An 18,858-nucleotide genomic window follows, 5' to 3' on the forward strand; every position below is an offset into this window, starting at 1 on the left:
GTTATGTCTCCTGCTCCTAAACGTACTGGCCTTATGAAGAAGAGGTCATATAGTGTCTAGGGCCTGATGCTTCAGGGAGTGTTTCCAGTGTGTGCTGTGTGCACTCTGCTATTGGTTTTTGGCCGCTCTATCCTTCAGGCCAGTTGTCTACAGAGGCTCTCCTGGCCTACTGTGGGCGGTGTTTGGTCCCTGGCCTGAGTGTGGCAAGTTTTAACTAGGTGTGCTCTGGTCTGCTTGTGAAGTGAGACCTGACACCAACTCCACCAGAACTGAGGCCCTGCAGAACTCTCTGGTCAGGAGACATGGTGTGGGCAGGGGCCTGCACTGGTCTTCTGGGGGAAGGGCCCACCTTCTGGGACTGAAGCAAGCTTGATGGAGAAGGGCAGTCCTGCCTGAGTGCTGGTGGGTGACCCTTGGTGTAGGCAAGTTAGGCAGCTAGTGTCTGTGCTGAGCTGCTTCCCTCAGGTGGCTCTGTGTTTATGCTGAGGAGCAGGGGAGGGAAATGGCACTGACCAGCTCTTTTGTTCCCAGGGAAGCATCTCCTTGAATGCTGCCTCTCAGGGAGGTGATCTTAGAATAGCGAATAACTCTTCCCTGTGTACCGCAGATGTTTCTCAGATCGCTGTTTCCATGTTATCTGCCCCCAGGTTGTTTGGCTGCTTTCCCTCCCGGAGCAGCACAGTGGCCTCCTGGCTCTATCCCAAGTCCGCTGAGCTTTAAAATTCTAGGCTTTAAGCCCTGCTGTTTGCAGGAACTCATAATTCAGGCCCTCTTAGGTCTGAGCTAATAGCTTTGGGGAAACATTCTCCTTGTGTGTTCCCCTGTGTGCTCCTCTCTCTATCACCCTTCATCATGACCACGGCTCCCTCCCTTTTGCAGTAGCCATGATCTATTTCTCCCTTAAATCACAGCTCTGCAATTCCTACCTTCTTCAACATGGCCTCTTCTTTCCCTTTAGTTGTGTAATTTGTTCTGTCAAGTCCTCAGGCCAATTTCTGGGGTATTTAGGATGATTTGATAGTTATCAAGTTGTGTTCATGGGATGAGATGAGCCTAGTATCCTCCTACTCTTCTGCCAAATTTTTGAGGTGGTATTGCTTTTAATCCACATAAGTTTAATTTTGACCATGGAATGAATTGACTTTATTTTAACACGAACTTTCTAATTACTTTTCTCTGGAGAATTTTCTTGAGCCATTTTGGTAAAGAATCTAAGGAGATATTTTTCTTTTAACTTGGAAATTTAGATATCTTTTTGTAATTCTTTTTTTAAAAGATTTTACTTATTTACTTGACAACACAGAGAGAGAGAGCACAAGCAGGGGGAGCAGCTCGCAGAGGGAGAGGGAGAAGCAGGCTCCCTGCCACCAAGTGGGGAGCCTGATGTGTGGGGCTTGATCCCAGGACCCTGGGAACATGACCTGAGCCTAAGGCAGACACTTAACTGACTGAGTCATCCCAGGCGCCCCTCTCTTTGTAAGTCTTTACCAAATTGTACTGTCAGAAGATTGTGGACATTCACTTGAAGGATTTGATTACATAATAAAAAATAGTTAAGTTTTAGTATGTAAAGCATGTTTACTCACTTCTTTTCTCCCATCCCAATTTCTTCTCTCTGAGCTTCTCCTTCCCTTCTGCAAAACACTGGGGAGGTGTTTTAATTATTTTCATACTCATGGTTTTCTCCCTGGTGGGCTGCATTTGATTAAAAACAGGTTATCTGATTTGATTTTATATTTTTAAGAATTAGCACAGATCATCACAACTACTAAATTTAAATTTTATATTCAAATAATTTCCTAATTCTTTTTTTGTCATTTTGGGTAGAAATAAAGTTACTTTTTTGAAAATCCTGCAGTAGGCTTAGGATTAATGTAGGCACTGAGTTTACAGCTAAATGACTATGATTTTTTAACAATTTGAATAGCATTCCAGTAGTTTACTCTTATCTGTGTACTTTTTTATTTGTTTTGGTCTAACTACAAGGAGTAGTGATGCCTAATGTATGTTATCTTCAACCTTCATATTTTAATTTTGAAATGCATATTTCTTTTCCTATGAAATATTAAGGTTTTTAATCTTTTTAAATAAAAGCTTTATTGAGCTATAACTCATAGAATTCAATATCTCAATGTATACAATTCAGTGGTTTTTAGTTGTGAATATATATATTCACAAAGTTGTGCAACCATCACCACTACCTATTTCAGAACATTTTCATGAGCCTCAAAAAGAAATCCCATACCCATTGGCAGTCTCCCTATTCCTTCCTCCTTTTGGCCCCTGGAAATCATTAATTTCTAAAGTTTTTAATCTTTATGATATTATGATATAATGAAGTAGATATTTACTTTTATTACTTTTATATATACATATATACACACACACATATATGTATATATATATACATACATACATTTTAAATTTACATAGTTGCAGTTAAAAGCCCACATTTTGATAGTTATGGTGCTTTGCAGCAGTATTATCTTGGCTTGAAGTATATTTTTATAGCCATCATTTATTTTATTTTATTGAATCTTTCCTTTAGATAAAAATTCCTACTGTTGTCCTAGTTATGATACTTATTAGGAGAAATAAAGGAGGTGCTCCATGCAAAATTCCTTTAGCAATGATTAGGTCAAAAGGAATAGTCACAATAAATTGGTCAAGACTTATATTTAACTATTTTCACAAAGTTTTAAAAGCACTCTCGGTGACGGCATGATTTGGATTGCAATGTTTTGCAGTGTACTACCGCTTGAACCACATCACAGTTCAACCCAGACTAAATACTTTTCAAAAGTGAAGGGTTGGATAAATAAATGGGATAATTTTAAATTTGTATTTTTGGATCAATCTAATTTTATAGAGGAAAATCTTAATCTATACTTCTCATTTACTATAAAGGACCGTTGAATTTTTACTTTTGGAAGCCATTTCACAATCTTTCTTTATCGTGGAAGCCAAAAGATTCAACCAAATTCTCAATCATATTGATCCTTTATTCTGAGATATCCCTGTGTGGGAAAGATATTTGAGAGATAGACCCATGTATGTTGGTAAGAGACCCATATATGTTGGTAATAATGCTCACAGTAGTTCTAGTTCTACAGTTTCCAGTTAACATATGCATTCTTTTTAAAGCTGGAGTGTGATTGTTACCAAAACCTGGATGAAAGAATGAAAGTTGAATGCAGAGAGCATTTGGACAGATATTAGGTTGTGGGAATGAACAGACTGTGCTTGCCCTGGGGAATCCCCCCGCACCCCCATCTGCTGGGAAGCTAGGTACGCTTGTTCTCTTGTAAAAGGAACATTAACTAAATTTCTTAAAAAGTAATGAAATAGAACAAACTGTAAAAAAGGCAGCCAAAAAAGGCAAACATCTGTTACTGAACATGTCTCACTTGACTTCCTTTTAATGTTCTTAGGAATAAATTTATGAACTAGGGAAGGTTCAGACTAATTAGCTTGTTTTCATCAAACAAAATGCACCAGACATGGATGTTGAATATGAATGAAAACTTCAGTAGTAATAGTAAGTAGACACAGAAAGTACGAGTAGACATACATAGTGCTGGTATCCAGGCTTGGATATTGCCATGGCTAGTATTGCATTGAGTCAGATTTGCTGTAATTTACTTTTTTAAATGATTGGGGGGAAAAAAAGGTTTAAAAGTCAAGTGTATTCATTAAACAACAGGTGGACTAGGTGCAAAGTTTTCTCTTTAGGCTTCAGCTACTGAGATGGAATGATTTGGAGTAACAAATACAGGGCTACTCAAAGGTAAAGTTTTGCAGCACAGGCAGAAACAGTAGTTAATAGTATTACCTTGTAATAATTGTACAGATCCATAATCCTTTATTCAAAACTCTTGGGGCCAGATATACTTAGCAATTCAGAAAATTTCAAACTTTAGAAAGGTAAGAAGATAAGTGGATTTGCGGTGAAACCTGTAATGAAAATATATTAATATTTTGCAGTAAAGCATATGAATGTTCTCATTAAGTGAGAGAGAGAGAGGCCACTATATAGGCCTTTTTAAGTCGATTCAGGTCAGGTTTTGCCACCAAAGCTCAAGTGAGTTAAATTTTCCTCTATAAAGTTATGAAAAATTTGTTGGTTTCGAAAGCTTTTTGGATTTCTGAGTCTTAGATAAGGAATCATAGACCTGAAGCAGTAGTAGTGGATGAAGGTAGATAGGGAAGATAAAGAGATAAGGGCAGACATATATGCACACTTATATGAAAACACCCACACATATTATTAAGAAAAATATCGTGATCATATATTCATTGTTCTTGATTCTTGGTGCAAGATATCCTGGAATTAATTTTGGAATGCCCATGTTTGTATGATTCCTAATGGCAGAATTAAGCAGATGTGATTATATCTTGCTGATAGATGCAACCTCCTGTGAGAATCCTTTGCTGACCCCCACCTAAAAGAGCATCACTGCCTTTATTTTCATCCTACAAGGTACTCTGACCTGACCGTATATTGTGTATCTCTTTATTGGCTTACTCCTGGCCTTCCTCTCTAAAATGTAGGCTCCACAAGGCTGAGGACCTTCAAGATCACTGATGGAGCCCCAGTGCCTGGAGTAGTACCTGTTATAAGGCAGATGTTCAGAAAATATTTTCAGAATAAATGAATAACAGGTTGTTTGAAATTTTCTCTAAAAGGAACACAAAGGAGACCCAAGTTCCCAAGACAGTGAAAAACAGCCATGATAATATTATTAGGGAGAGGGAAAAGAAAAAAAATGACTTAAAGATGCTGCATCAATCTTACTGTAATTATTATAATATTTTCCATGTTGACCAAAAGGAGTTGTAAAATTGTTGATTTCTTCGTTCTTAAATTGACTTTCCCCCCATTCTTCTTTTCTGGAATCATTCTCATTTTGTCAGGCAGTTCTCCTGTTGGTTTCTCTTTTTCTTTTTTCTAACCTCCTCCAACACTCATTAGAAGACCCTCCAGGTAATCTAGGTTACTAGGTAACATGGTATCCAGTTCTCTGCAGGGCTAGTTTAAATCAGAGGTAGATTTTAGGATATTTTGAGAAGTGGGGGGATATCGTTTAGGTCCTTCCCAGTTCATGACTCAATAGTATTGTTATCATCTAGGAACTTGTTACAAATGTAGACTCTCAGGACCCCACCCCAGATCTGTTGAATCAGAAACAGCAGTGATTTATAAGCATATTAAAGTTTTATAAACACTGCTTTAGATCATTCCCCATTATATCCTGCCTTTTAAGTGAGCTTTGGTAAGTAGTGACAGTGTATACAGAGTAATTTTTTTTCTTGACAAATACCTGAGGTAGAACTATGATGTGTTAAATTTAGAGTCATGTGGTGGGACAGGGATGCATTTTCTTGTGAAAGTTGAGGAGTGAGATTATATCCAATCAGCGCTATTAGAAACACATTCTCAAATAATGAAATAGAACTACACTGCATGTCAAAATTGGTCTGGGAAAATATGCCAGATATTTTGATAATTAGAGCTTTCACCCAAATGGATTAATCTGGGCAATTTCAATAAGCTGATATTTTCATCCAAGTGTATCCCGAGTCTCTAGGAATCGGATCTTTGTGATTTATGAACACATTAAAGTTTGAGAAGAACTGTTTTATATAATTCCCTATAACAATCCTCCAGATAAGGAGTGGTCATCAAGCTGTAGTTACGGGGCTGGGACCTTTGACCTCAATGCATTTGATTGTCAGTTCTAAATCCCATTGTGAATAAGTCCTGCTGACTCCCTACAAAAATCATGGGATCTTTTCTAAAAGAAATAAAAGTGGAAAACAAAATTGCTGAGTGTCAATCAATTAAAAACCTAACAACCTCCAGTGCTGTCTTTGTTCACTATATTCTGACTGTTTGCCGTGATTAAAAATCTGTGTGTCACCAGTTTCATCTTTTGAAGAGAATAGTATATTGAGGCTGAATCCAAGCCATTTTCTACTTGTGTAATCAAGGTGAAGATATTAAATTCTCAACTTCCTTAGCAAAAGGGAATTAAAATATCTATTTTGCAGAGTCTTGGTGAAGATTGAAGAAAATGTACATAAAGCACATAATAGTTTCGAATTATTAGTTATAAGAATTTATTAGTTCTGTGATACAGTTCCAGATCTTCCAGAGTACATAAATCTCATGATGATGACCAAACTCACGTTTACAGTGGTTTCACATTCCAGTAAATCCCAAACAAATATACAAATGAAAACGATTGAATTAAAAAATTTAAAACACTGTTCAGTTTGTAACTGATTTGTTTAGTGATAAATTAACTACCTGGGAGGTCAGTTTAAATCCTAAAGGGAAACATATTCAAAATCAAATAAGCACCTTCTATCTATTGCAGAATCAACTTCAACATCAGTATGAACACAAGCATATCAGAATGCCCCCAGATTGTGAAATGGAAACTCATTTCCTCAATTTGTCCTTCTAATTCTAGCTTACCAAAAAATAAAATCAGTCACGTGTATTTATGGATGCATATGGTTTAAGACTTCAGAATGAACAACTCATACCTGGCAGCAGCTATTCTGTTCTTCAGCATTCTTGAATTTTAGTTTCCAAAAACACACACAAACCACAGGAGATATTCGGAGCCATAACATGTCCTAGGAAGTGGTATACCTGAAAAAACTATGGGTTCCCAACGTCTTTTTCATTCTTCTTTTTCTCAAGGGGAGAGATTCACATCATAAGCTCAAGGAATTTTTCTACCATATTATTTTAAAATTTTTTACTGTTTTATATGTCGATTATATACAACAGCACATTATACTTATCTATCTATATCTATGTATCTTAAAGAATAATACTAAAGCAAATACTTACAGAAATTAATAGAACTGTGTGTCTTTTCATTGTCTTCATATCCTGAGGAAACCAATCTCCTCAACTGCATGCTCATCATTCCCTCATTTGTCTAGAGTTTTAGTACATATACACCTATTTCTAATTAGCATTTTGTTTACTTTTGCTTGTTTTTCACCTCATGTATATGGAATGTCTTGTCTCTCTTTTGGCTCAACACTATATTTTGAGATCCATCAATTTTTGTAAGTGTCAGTGTGTGCCCCCCTGTTTCATTCATTTTCACTGATGCACAACATCCCATTGAATGATTACACTACAATTTGATTATTCTTTCTGTTGCTGAGAGGTATTTGCCCTGCCCCCTTTGTAGTTATTTCCTATTATGAACAATTCTGCTATGTTCTTTCCCATGTCTTCTGAAATATAAGGGCAAGAATTTATCTAGGGCAAGAATTCCCAGGATAAATATGAACCTGCATCCTGCTGCATCAAGAATGGGTTATATAGATGCTGGGATATTGATTCCTTCAGCCCTTGAGGCAGGTTGGCAGGGCTTCGGCAGTGGGAGCTCAATAACTGATTATTGACTACGTGCATAATTGATTGCCTCTAGTTGAATGGCTGTGCTGGCCAGTGGGCATATGTTTAGTTCTACCAGGCACTAGCAAACACTGTTCCACTCCCAGCAGCAGCTTATGAGAGTTCCCATCGCTTCATATACTTGGCAACACTTAATATGTCAAAATTTTAACCTTTGCCAATTTGGCGGGCATGGAATATTTCTTTGTGATTTTAATTTGCATTTTCCTAATGACAAACAAGGCTGAGAATTTTTCACATATTTCTAGGCCACCATTATTTCTTCTTTGTAAATGTCATACTGTTGTATTTTAAAAAAATATATTTAGATGCAATTCCACCCCTTTTATTTTGTGTTCTTTATTCTTTCCGTTTTTTCCTTTTTTTCCCCACCCCTTTGTTGTCTTTTTTGGAATTGAATGGCATGCTTTTCCTTCTTGTTCCATTTTTCCTAGTACTAGTTTGGCATTGTGCTAGTTTTCCTTATACTGTTTTGACATTTGTAGTCTTGTTTTTACTTTTGTAAGTGGTTAACCTATAGATTTTAATATACACATTTAACTTAAAGTATCTTTACCCTCTTTCCATCTCAGACAGAAATCTTAGATTGCCTTAACTACCAAAGTTTAGTTGTTGCTTATTTTTTTATGTTTTTATTTTAATTCTAGTACAGTTAACATACTGTGTAATATTAGTGTCAGGTGTACAATATAGTGATTCAACACTTCCATATATCACCTGGTGCTCATCACAACAAGTGCCTTCCTTAATCCTCATCACCTGTTTCACCCATCTCCCCCCCCCCCTTCTGATAACCACCAGTGTGTTCTCTACAGTTAAGAATTTGTTTCTTGGTTTGTCACTCTCTCTCTCATTTTTCCCTTTGCTCATTTTTCTTCTTGTTTCTTAAATTCCACATATGAGTGAAATCATATGGTATTTGTCTTTTTCTGACTGACTTATTTCATGTAGCATAATACTCTCTAGCTCCATCCATGCCAATGAAAAATGACAAGATTTCATTACTTTTTACGGCCAAATGATTTTCCATTATATTTGAGAGAGAATGAGAGAGAGCACATGAGAGAGGGGGAGGGTCAGAGGGAGAAGCAGACTCCCTGCTGAGCAGGGAGCCCGATGCGGAGCTCGATCCCGGGACTCCAGAATCATGACCCGAGCCAAAGGCAGTCGCCCTGATTTTCCATTATAGATATACCACCTCTTCTTTATCCATTCATCAACTGATGGACACTTGGGCTGCATCCATATCTTGGCTATTATAAATAATGCTGCTATAAACATAGAGGTGCATGTATCCCTTTGAATTAGTGTTTTTGTATTCTTTGGGTAAATACCCCGTAGTCCAATTACTGCATCATAGGGTAGTTCTATTCTTAACTTTTTGAGGAAACTACACACTCTTTTTCAGAGTGGCTGTACTAGTTTGCATTGCCACGAACAGTGCAGGAGGGTTCCTTTTTCTCCACATCCTGGCCAACACCTGTTGTTTTTTGTGTTGTTCATTTTAACCATTCTGACAGCTGTGAGGTGATATCTCCTCGTAGTTCTGATTTGCATTTCTCTGATAGTAAGTGATCTTTTCATGTATCTGTTGGCCATCTGTATACCTTCTTTGGAGAAATGTTCATGTCTTTTGCTCATTTTTTAATTGGATTATCTTTTTTGGGTGTTGAGTTTTGTAAGTTCTTTATATATTTTGGTTACTAACCCTTTATTGGATATGTCATTTGCAAATATCTTCTCTCGTTCTGTAAGTTGCCTTTATTTTATTTATTTTAAAAAAATTTTAATTCTAGTGTGGTGGACATACAGTGGTTATATTAGTTACAGGTGTATAATATAGTGATTCAACAATTTATATATTACTCAGGGCTCATCATGATAACTCTGCTCTTAATCCCCCTCACCTATTTCACCCATCCCCCCACCCACCTCCCCTCTGATAGCCTTCTGTTTGTTCTCTAGTGTAAGTTGCCTTTTAGTTTTGTTGATTGTTTCCTTTGCTGTGCAGAAGCTTTTTATTTTGGTGTAGTCCCAATAATTTATTTTTGCTTTTGTTTCCTTTGCCTCAGGAGATGTATCTAGAAAAAGGTTGCTACAGCCGATGTCAAAGACATTACTGCCTGTGTTCTCTTGTAGGATTTTAATGGTTTCCTTTTTCACATTTGGATCTTTCATCCATTTTGAATTTATTTTTGTGTGTGGTGTAAAAGAGTGGTCTAGTTTTTTTCTTTTGCATGTAGCTGTCCAGTTTTCCCAATACCATTTGTTGAAGAGACTATCCTTTTCCCATTGGATATTCTTTCCTGCTTTGTTGAAGATTAATTGACCATATTGTTATGAATTTATTCTTGTGTTTTCTATTCTGTTACATTGATCTATGTGTTTATTTTTGTGCCAGTATCATACTGTTTTTTTTGTTTTTGTTTTTAAGATTTTATTTATTTGAGAGAGAAAGAGAACACAGAGGAGAGTGAGAGGGAGAAGCATACTCCGTACTGAGCAGGGAGCCCCATGTGCGGCTTGATCCCAGGACCCTGAAATCATGACCTGAGCTGAAGGCAGATGCTTAACCAACAGAGCCACGTAGGTGCCCCTGCTGTTTTGATTACTATAGCTTCATAATATAACCTGAAGTTTGGAACTGTGATGTTTCCAGCTTTGCTTTTCTTTTTCAAGGTCAGGGTCTTTTGTGGTTCCATATGAATTATAGAATTGTTTTAGTTCTGTGAAAAATGCTATTGGTATTTTGATAAGGGTTGCATTAAATGTCACTTTGGGTAGAATAGACATTTTAATAATATTTGTTCTTCTAATCCATGAGCATGGAATGTCTTTCCATTTCTGTGTTATCTTCAATTTCTTTCATCAGTATTTTATAGTTTTCAGAGTACAGGTCTTTCACCTCTTTGGTTAGGTTTATTCCTAGGTATCTTACTATTTTTGGTGCAATTGTAAATGGGATTTTTTTCTTAATTCCTCTTTCTGCTGTTTCATTATTGGTGTATAGAAATGCAACAGATTTCTGTACATTGATTTTGTATCTTGTGACTTTACTGAATTAATGTATCAGGTATCCGGATAATGCTGGCCTCATAGAATGAATTTGGAAGTTTTCCTTCCTTTTCTATTTTTTGGAATATTTGAGAAGAATAGATATTACCTCTTCTTTAAATATTTGGTAGAATTCACCTGTGAAGCCATCTGGTCCTGGAATTTTGTTCATTGGGAATTTTTTTATTTCTGATTCAATTTCATGCTGGTTATCAGTCTATTCAAATTTTTTATTTCCTCCTGTTTCAGTTTTGGTAGTTTATACATTTCTAGGAGTTTATCCATTTCTTCTAGGTTGTCTACTTTGTTGGCGTATAGTTTTTCATAATATTCTTACAATTATTTGTATTTCTGTGGTATGGGTTGTTATTTCTCCTCACTCATTTGTGATTTTATTTTTTTGAGTCTTTTCTCTCTCTCTCTCTTTTTTTTTGATAAGTCTGGCTAGAGGTTTATGATTTTTATTGATGGCTTTTTAACAAAATCAGCTCCTGGTTTCATTGATGTGTTCCATTTTGTTTTGTTTTATTTTGTTTGGATTTTTTGGGGAAGTGGCAGCAGGGGAAGAGGGAGAGAGAAATCCTTAGGTAGGTTCCATGCTCAGTGCAGAGCCTGATGCAGGGCTCAATCTCATGACCCTGAGATAATGACCTGAGCCAAAATCAAGAGTCAGATGCTTAAACAGTTGAGCCACCCAGACGCCCCTATTTCTGCACTAATCTATATTATTTCCTTCCTTCTCCTGGTTTTAGGTTTTGTTTGTTCTTTTTTTACTTCTTTAGGTGTAAGGTCAGGTTGTTTATTTGAGATTTTTCTAGCTTCTTGGCATAGACCTGTATTGCTATAAAATTACCTCTTAGAAGTGCTTTTGCTGCATCCCAAAGGTTTTGGACTGTTGTGTTTTTCATTTTCATTTGTTTCCATGTACTTTTTAATTTCTTCTTTGATTTCTTGATTCACCCATTTAACCTCCATGTATTTTTGATCTTTCCAGATTTTTTCTTGTGCTTGACTTCTAGTTTCATAGCATTGTGATCAGAAAACATACATAGTATGATTTTGATCTTCTTGAAAAAGGCTGGTTTTATGGGAGAATGTTCCATGTGCACTTGAAAAGAATGTGTATTCTGCTGTTTTAGGATAGAATGTTCTTTTTTTTTTTCTTTTAAAGATTGTATTTATTTATTTGACAGAGAGAGAAAGAGAGCACAAGCAGGGGGAGTGGCAAGTAGAGGGAGAGGGAGAAGCAGACTTCCTGCTGAGCAGGGAGCCTGATGTGGGGCTTGATCCCAGGACCCTGAGATCATGACCTGAGCCGAAGGCAACACTTAACCGACTGAGCCACCCAGGCGCCTGGGATGGAATGTTCTATATATCTGTTAAATTAATGTACTCCCATGTGTCATTCTACATCATTGTTTCCTTGTTGATTTTCTGTTTAGATGATCTGTCCACTGATGTAAGGGGTGTTAAAGTCCCCTAGTATGATTGTATTATTATTGATTACTTCCCTTATTTTTGTTACTAAATGTTTTATGTATTTGGGTGCTCCTATGTTAGGTGCATAAATAGTTACAATTGTTATATCTTGTTGGATTGTTGTCTTTATTATTATGTACTGTCATTCTTTGTCTCTTGTTACAGTATTTGTTTTAAAGTCTGTGTTGTCTGATGTAACAATTGCTGCTCCAGCTTTCTTTTGACATCCATTTGCATTATAGATATTTCTCCATCCCTTCACTTTCAATCTTTAGGTGTCTTTAGGTTTAAAATGAATCTCTTGTAGGCAGCATATTAATGGAACTTGTTTTTTATCCATTCTGTCACCCTGTGTCTTTAGATTGGAGCATTTAGTTCATTTACATTCAGAGTAATTATTGATTTGTCTGTATTTATTGCCATTTTATTACTTGTGTTGTGGTTGTTTCTGAAGATTTTTTCTGATCCTTTCTTGTCTTTCTGTCTTTCTTATTTTGCTGATTTTCTTTAGTGACAGATTTGGATTTCTTTCTTATTCTTTGCATGTTTATCAATGGTTTTGATACATGGTTACCATTAGGTTTGTAGATAATATCTTCTGCATCTAGCAGTCTCTATTACACTGATGGTTGCTTAAGTTTGAACCCATTCTTTTCTCTTCTCCTCCTTACATTTTAGGTATATGTTATTATATTTTATATCCTACTTTTGGTGAGTTCCTTGATTGATTTTTTAATAGAAATATTCATTTTTACTGCTTTTGTGTTTCCTACTTTTATAGTGCCACTTTTGGTCTGTCCTTTCCACTCAGAGAGTCTCCTTTAATATTTCTTGCAGGGCTGGTTTAGTGGTCATGAACTCCTTTAGTGTTTGTTTGTCTGGGAAGCTCTTTATCTCTCTTTCTATTCTGAATGATAGCCTTGCCAGAAAGAGTATTTCTTCGCTGCAGATTTTTTTCCCCATTCAGCTCGTTGAATAGATCATGCCACTCCCTTCTGGCTTGCCAAGTTTCTGTTGAGAAATTTCCTGCTAGCCTTATGGGTTTTCTCTTGTGATTTACTGACTTCTTTTGTCTTGCTCTTTAAAATTTTTTTCTTTAACACTATGTTTTGCTAACTTAATTACAATATGTCTTGGTGTAGATCTGCTTTATTGATTTTGATGGGAGTTCTCTGTGCCTCCTAGAACTGAATATCTCTTTCCTTCCCAGATTAGGGAAGTTTTCAGCAATTATTCTTGAAATAAATTTTCTGTCCCCTTTCTCTCTCTTCTTCTGGGACTCCTATAATATGAATCTTATTATATTTGATGGAGTCACTGAGTCCCCTAAGTCTATTCTCATTTTGTGTAATTCTTTTTTCTGTTTTTTGTTCAGCTTGATTACTTTCCATTACTCTATCTCCTATGTCACTGATCCATTCTTCTGCTTCTTCCATCCTGCTATTCATTCCTTCAAGTATGTTTCTCATTTCATTTATTTAGCTCTTGATCTCTGCTATGTTATTCCTGTCTCTGTGTTACGGGTCTCACTCATGTCTTCCACTCTTCTTTCAAGTCCAATGAGTATCCTTATGATCATTGCTTTAAATTCTCTATGAGGCATGTTACTTATATCTGTTTTGCTTGATTTCTGGCTGTGGCCTTGTCCTGTTCTTTCATCTGGGTTAAATTTTTCTCTCTCCTCATTTTGTCTGCCTCTATGTTTCTTTTTCTGTGTGTTGAGAAAGTCAGGCATGTCTTCTGTTCTTGAAAGTAGTGACTTTATGAAAAAGAAGTCCTGTAGTGTCCTGCAATGCAGTGTATTCTGTTCACCAGAACCTGGCACTTCAGGAGAATATCCTATATCTGTTGCTGATGCCCTGCTCTTGTGTCTGATTCACTTTTGCTTTCAGTGCAGTTGTTTGCACTGACTCCCTGCCTATTGTGGGCTCTCCTTGCTTTGCTCTCTGTGGTGTTAGTAGGGCTCAGGGAGGCCAGCTCTGAGGCAGCGTGCCCACCAGTGAACTTGGGAGCAAGACAGCCATGTTAGCAAAATTTATCTGATCCTCAAAAGCACTGTGGCAGCTGTGGGCTACGGGCTGGGGTGGCCAGGGGTGTGAGGCTTGGTATGGCGCATGACGTTGGCTGGGTATAGCTGGGCCTGACATACCACGGTAGCTGGGGGTATGCGTGGCTGGACTCTGCACGGTGGCTGAGCAGGGTGCACTGAGGCAGCTGTGCCCTGGGGCAGCTGGGTGGGGTGCATAGCTTTAACAAAATTTGTGCTAAGCCCAGGGGGCTGATGCTAGCAGGCTTGGAGTGTGGGACTCCTCAGGAGAACTCATGGGTCAGACACACTGCTAGCAGGTTAAGTAGCAAGTGTGTGTGTAGCCCCGCCTCCTGCAGGTGGCTCTGTGTTTATGCTGGAGGGTGGGGGAGGAAAATGGCATCTGCCAGCTCCCTCATTTTTAGAGAAGTTCCTCAACACACTCCAAAAGCAGTATGAACAGATCTGTCTCCCATTTGCCCTGGTGTTGTGTAAACTGCTTCTCCACGCAGGCAGCTGTCTCTTTAAGGGTAGGGACCCAGCTATCACTCTCCCTTCTCACTTGCCCACTGCTGATTCAGGAGACTTTTAAAGCTTCAGGCTCCAAGTCCCACTGGTGTTACAAACTCTTGGAATTCAACACATCTGGTTTTCAAAGCCAAACACTGGGGGGATTAGTCTTCCCCAGGATCCTGCCCTCTCCATGCATTCAGCTCCCTCCCTCCCATGGGCAGCCTCCCTCTGCCTTTCTGATCTTCGTAACTTTCAGATGAAGTTTCTTCTCTGTATTTAGTTGTGGAGTTGGTTCTGCCCATCTTTGATCACTCTCCAGTTTATTGACCTGGATGTGGATGATACCTACCTAAATGTAGGATGGGATGAGCTCAGGGTCTTCCTACTCTGCCATCTTCCCCAGTACTTTTCCTCTCTTTTTCTTAACCTCACAAATTAGACACAATTATTTTGTTTTATACTTCATTGTTTAGGTTAATCTACATGCTTACCCCCCCCTTTCTTTTTTTTTTTGTCATTGTATCTAGCATCTCAGACCTATAGGATGATTTTTCTTCTTGAACTGTATCCTTTAGACATACCTTTAGTACAGGTAAGTTTGCAAAAAACTTCACTTATAGTATATTTATTGGGGCACCTGGGTGGCTCAGTCATTAAGCGTCTGCCTTCAGCTAAGGTCATGATCCCAGGGTCCTGGGATCGAGCCCCACATCAGGATCCTGGCTCAGCAGGGAGGCTGCTTCTCCCTCTGCCTCTCCCCCTGCTCATGCTCTCTCTCTCTCTGTATCTCTGTGTCTCAGATGAATAAATAAAATCTTTAAAAAAACAAAAAAACCCCCATCTTCCAAAATGGAGGCTCCTGACTCCCTGAGAAGATTTTGGGAATCTCTGTGGGTTTCCTGGCCTATCACAACTTCCTAAGGGTGGTTCTATGGCTTGAAAACCCTCCTGTGGTTTGTATGTGTTTGGGAAAGCTCTTAAATTTAATAATGCAAAAATACTTGTGAAAAATCCCAGAATGATGCGTTTGGTGCCTTCTAGTTCTGCATGTGTGCAAGGATATTGACATTTTTCTCTTTAAACCACTTTTTATACAAGTCGCACGAGCAATGTAAGGAAGGCAGCTCATTGCTTTTTCACAGAAGGTGCTAGTGACATGACTGACTTCTACTGGGGAAACATAAGTGTTAATAGTCAAGCCTGGCAGAAAAAGATTTTCAGTTTATTTCACATGTTTTAATGTGTAATTGTAATTTTATATGTATATGCTATTAATGATTTTCTCTTCACAGTTACCTACTTTTAAACAAACCTTTGATTTTACCTTTAATGATGTGTTTATATATACTTCTGGTAGGGTCACAAAGCTGTTTAAAACTATGAAAATTCCTTGCTACTTAGAAAATACCCTTTAACCACATTTGGGGTAAGTATGGGGGTGTAATATGGCAATTATAGATTACCTTTTTATAGCAAACATATTCTAGAATTCACACTAATACCAGTAATATAGAAATATGTCTTAAAGTTAATATCCAAAGTGAAATGCTTTCTTCCATATTTCATCTGGGGTTAATCAAGAATTTAATTATTATGCTGTGAGAGAAATTAGCAGCATTGGCAAAAGGAAAAAAAATCCAGATGAGATATGGAAAGAAGAGGATAATTGATGGATTAGACAGCTACTTCTAAAAAGAAACTGGAAGTGTAATAATATTGTGTAAATTATCAGAAGTAAGCTTTGTACCAGTTAAATTGTGGGATTTCAGAAAATATGTGGGGCAAAGGAGTCTGAAAAGTGGTTTGGAAAAAATAACACATAGGTTATTACAAAATTTTGAAAAGTTTGACATGAGGGTTTAACAAATGACTTACATTTTACATCAAGTATTTAGAATGTGTCACTCCAGATGCATTGTCATCAAGTGACTAAGAGCTTGAAGTAGTTTAAAGAAGCAGCTAATACCTGTGGAAAGAGGAAAGATTTTGAGAGAGAATCGAGTTGAAACATTAAGGCAAAATGGACTTGAAATTTAAATATGTAGAAAACTAAGACTTATAAAAAATCCCATAGGACTTCTTAAATAAAAGGACTGCTGATTTTGCAAAAAGGAGACCACCCTCCCCGACCCCAAAAAAATCCAAAACAAAAACCAGTTTCTAATTCTGTTAGATACGAAGAGAGGACACAATGGAGATTGTGAATTCAATGAAGTTGCAAGAGAGTAACTGGAAAAAATCAGAGAATATCTTAGTCACAAAAATCCTCAAGAATGTTTGTCTGAGACTCTATTACATAGCAGCCTTCACATTTGACACCCTTCATCATGGATAACATGCCAATTTGGTTAGTCTGGCCAAGAAGGAAGCAGTTAAAAAAATATTAAGTTGGCAAACATAAATAGTAGTATCACATACAGACAGTGTGTTCCAAGCCAAGCACATTGTTTTGTGCTAAAGTATGGAATTTATTGGTTAAAGTTAATTTTTGTAGTCAATTAGTATTTTTGTAGCCATGAATACATGTCTTGGAATATCTTGAGGGCAACATTTAAAATATATAAGTCCTGCTTCATGTTTTATTATCACCTACATGTTGCACATAACTTTTTTAAAGTACAGTATTATTCCTGAGGATGATTGTTTACTTTGGGAAAATGAAAACATTACCAGGGAATTCTAAAAGTAACAAGTAGTTGAGAGATGTTACAAACTAATTCTCAAGGTTATTGTGGCATTCTCACATAATTATAGAAGAAAAGTTAATCGTTGATCTTAAAAAAATGAATGGCATAAAATACAAATTAACATATACAAGTTAGATTGTATCTGAGAGAGCAGTATGAGACAGAATGAATTTAACTTTAAAAGAGTTATAATTTATTTAAAATATTTAAAATCATTCTTATGTCCTAATACTATTTTTCCAGTACAAACACAACTGTCTTCCACATTTCATCTTTATATTTATCCTTTATGTATTTTGAGATTTCATATAAGAGACTTCTTTTGCTTCAGTTGTCAAATAGTGTTTAAACACAAATTTGAAACTTAAAAAGCAAAACTAAAATAAGCATTTTCCTTGTGGTATCGTGAGCATACCATATAACAATAACCAATATGTTTGCTATTCCTGACTTCTTATAGATTCTGAGGGGGAAGACAAAATCAACAACCCAAAATCCATTAACCTTTTCCTCATTTATCAAGATTACCTTAAATTCCTCTTACCTGAGACCATTTTTTTCAAAAGCTATTTTGTGCAAAATAATTTTCATGGCAGGTTATAAAGTAGATATGCAATTCATCAATGCCTCTAGGTATCAGTTTAACCTTTGGATCACACTGAATGGCCAGAGAGGGAATGACCAGTTATTCTGAGGTCTTGTAAAATTATCTTCCTGAGTTGTTCTTTTTACTGTTGACCGATATTGAAAGATTGTAAAAACAAACAAACAAACAAAAAAACCCACACACACGTTAAACACTCTGGTGTAATTGTTGAATAGATGCTGTTGAAGCTGACCATCACATTATACTAGGCTTCTTTTGAAGGACTCATGGAAGAAATTTTCACAAGAAGTTTGCTTCTCTTATAGACATTATGAATGTTAAAACTACTGTGTTTTCTTCGTTACTTTTTGTATTAGTTTGCCAGGTCTGCCATAATAAAATACCACAGACTGGGTAACTTGTAGAACAGAAATTAATTTTTTCACAGTTCTGGAGGTTGGAAGTCTAAGATCAAGATGGTGGCAGACTTGGTTTATCCCTAGTCCTCTCTCCTTGGTTTATAGATGGCTGCTTCTTGGTTGTCCTCACATAGCCCTTTCTCTGTGCACACATATCCCTGGCATCTCTTCCTCTCCTTATAAAGCCACAAGTTCTATTGGATTAGGACTTCACCCTTATGACCTCATTTAACCTCAAGATCTTATTTCCAAATGTAATCGCATTGGGGATTAGGGCTTCAATATGTGAATTTTGGAGGGACATAATTCAGTCCATAACATTTTGATAGCTAGTGATCTGAGAGCCAAATCTGTGTGACACATCAAGTAATATTGGAAAATATTTGACATTATTTTTCTATCCATATTTTACCTTTAACCTGATTTTCTTATTTTCCTTTTTCATATGTACTGTATTTTCTGTAAGCTGCCTTGAATCTTTTTTTATAAGACAGAGGACACATAAGAAAATAAATAAATTCTCATCTGTAATAGATTTGTATGGATATTTGCTCACTGGAATGATCAGTAGGAATTGTATTCCTGGGTGCCAAAAGGTGCTGGAGGGGGTTCAATGGTCATACTCCTCTGAGTATTGTCAAACAGGA

The 18,858-nt window shown here is 37.0% G+C and overlaps 1 protein-coding gene across 1 annotated transcript in view; it reads left to right on the forward strand.

Annotated features, from left to right (window-relative positions):
* The window catches only part of IQCM (IQ motif containing M), a 367,918-nt gene that overhangs the window by 117,396 nt on the left and 231,664 nt on the right, over nucleotides 1–18,858 (forward strand). The window contains exon 6 of the mRNA XM_044913077.1: nucleotides 15,047–15,111. Coding sequence (XP_044769012.1) covers nucleotides 15,047–15,111 — 65 coding nt within the window. The remainder of the gene's footprint in view (nucleotides 1–15,046; nucleotides 15,112–18,858) is intronic.

This window comes from Neomonachus schauinslandi, chromosome 2 (genome assembly GCF_002201575.2).
Source record: "Neomonachus schauinslandi chromosome 2, ASM220157v2, whole genome shotgun sequence".
Taxonomy (NCBI): Eukaryota; Metazoa; Chordata; class Mammalia; order Carnivora; family Phocidae; genus Neomonachus; species Neomonachus schauinslandi.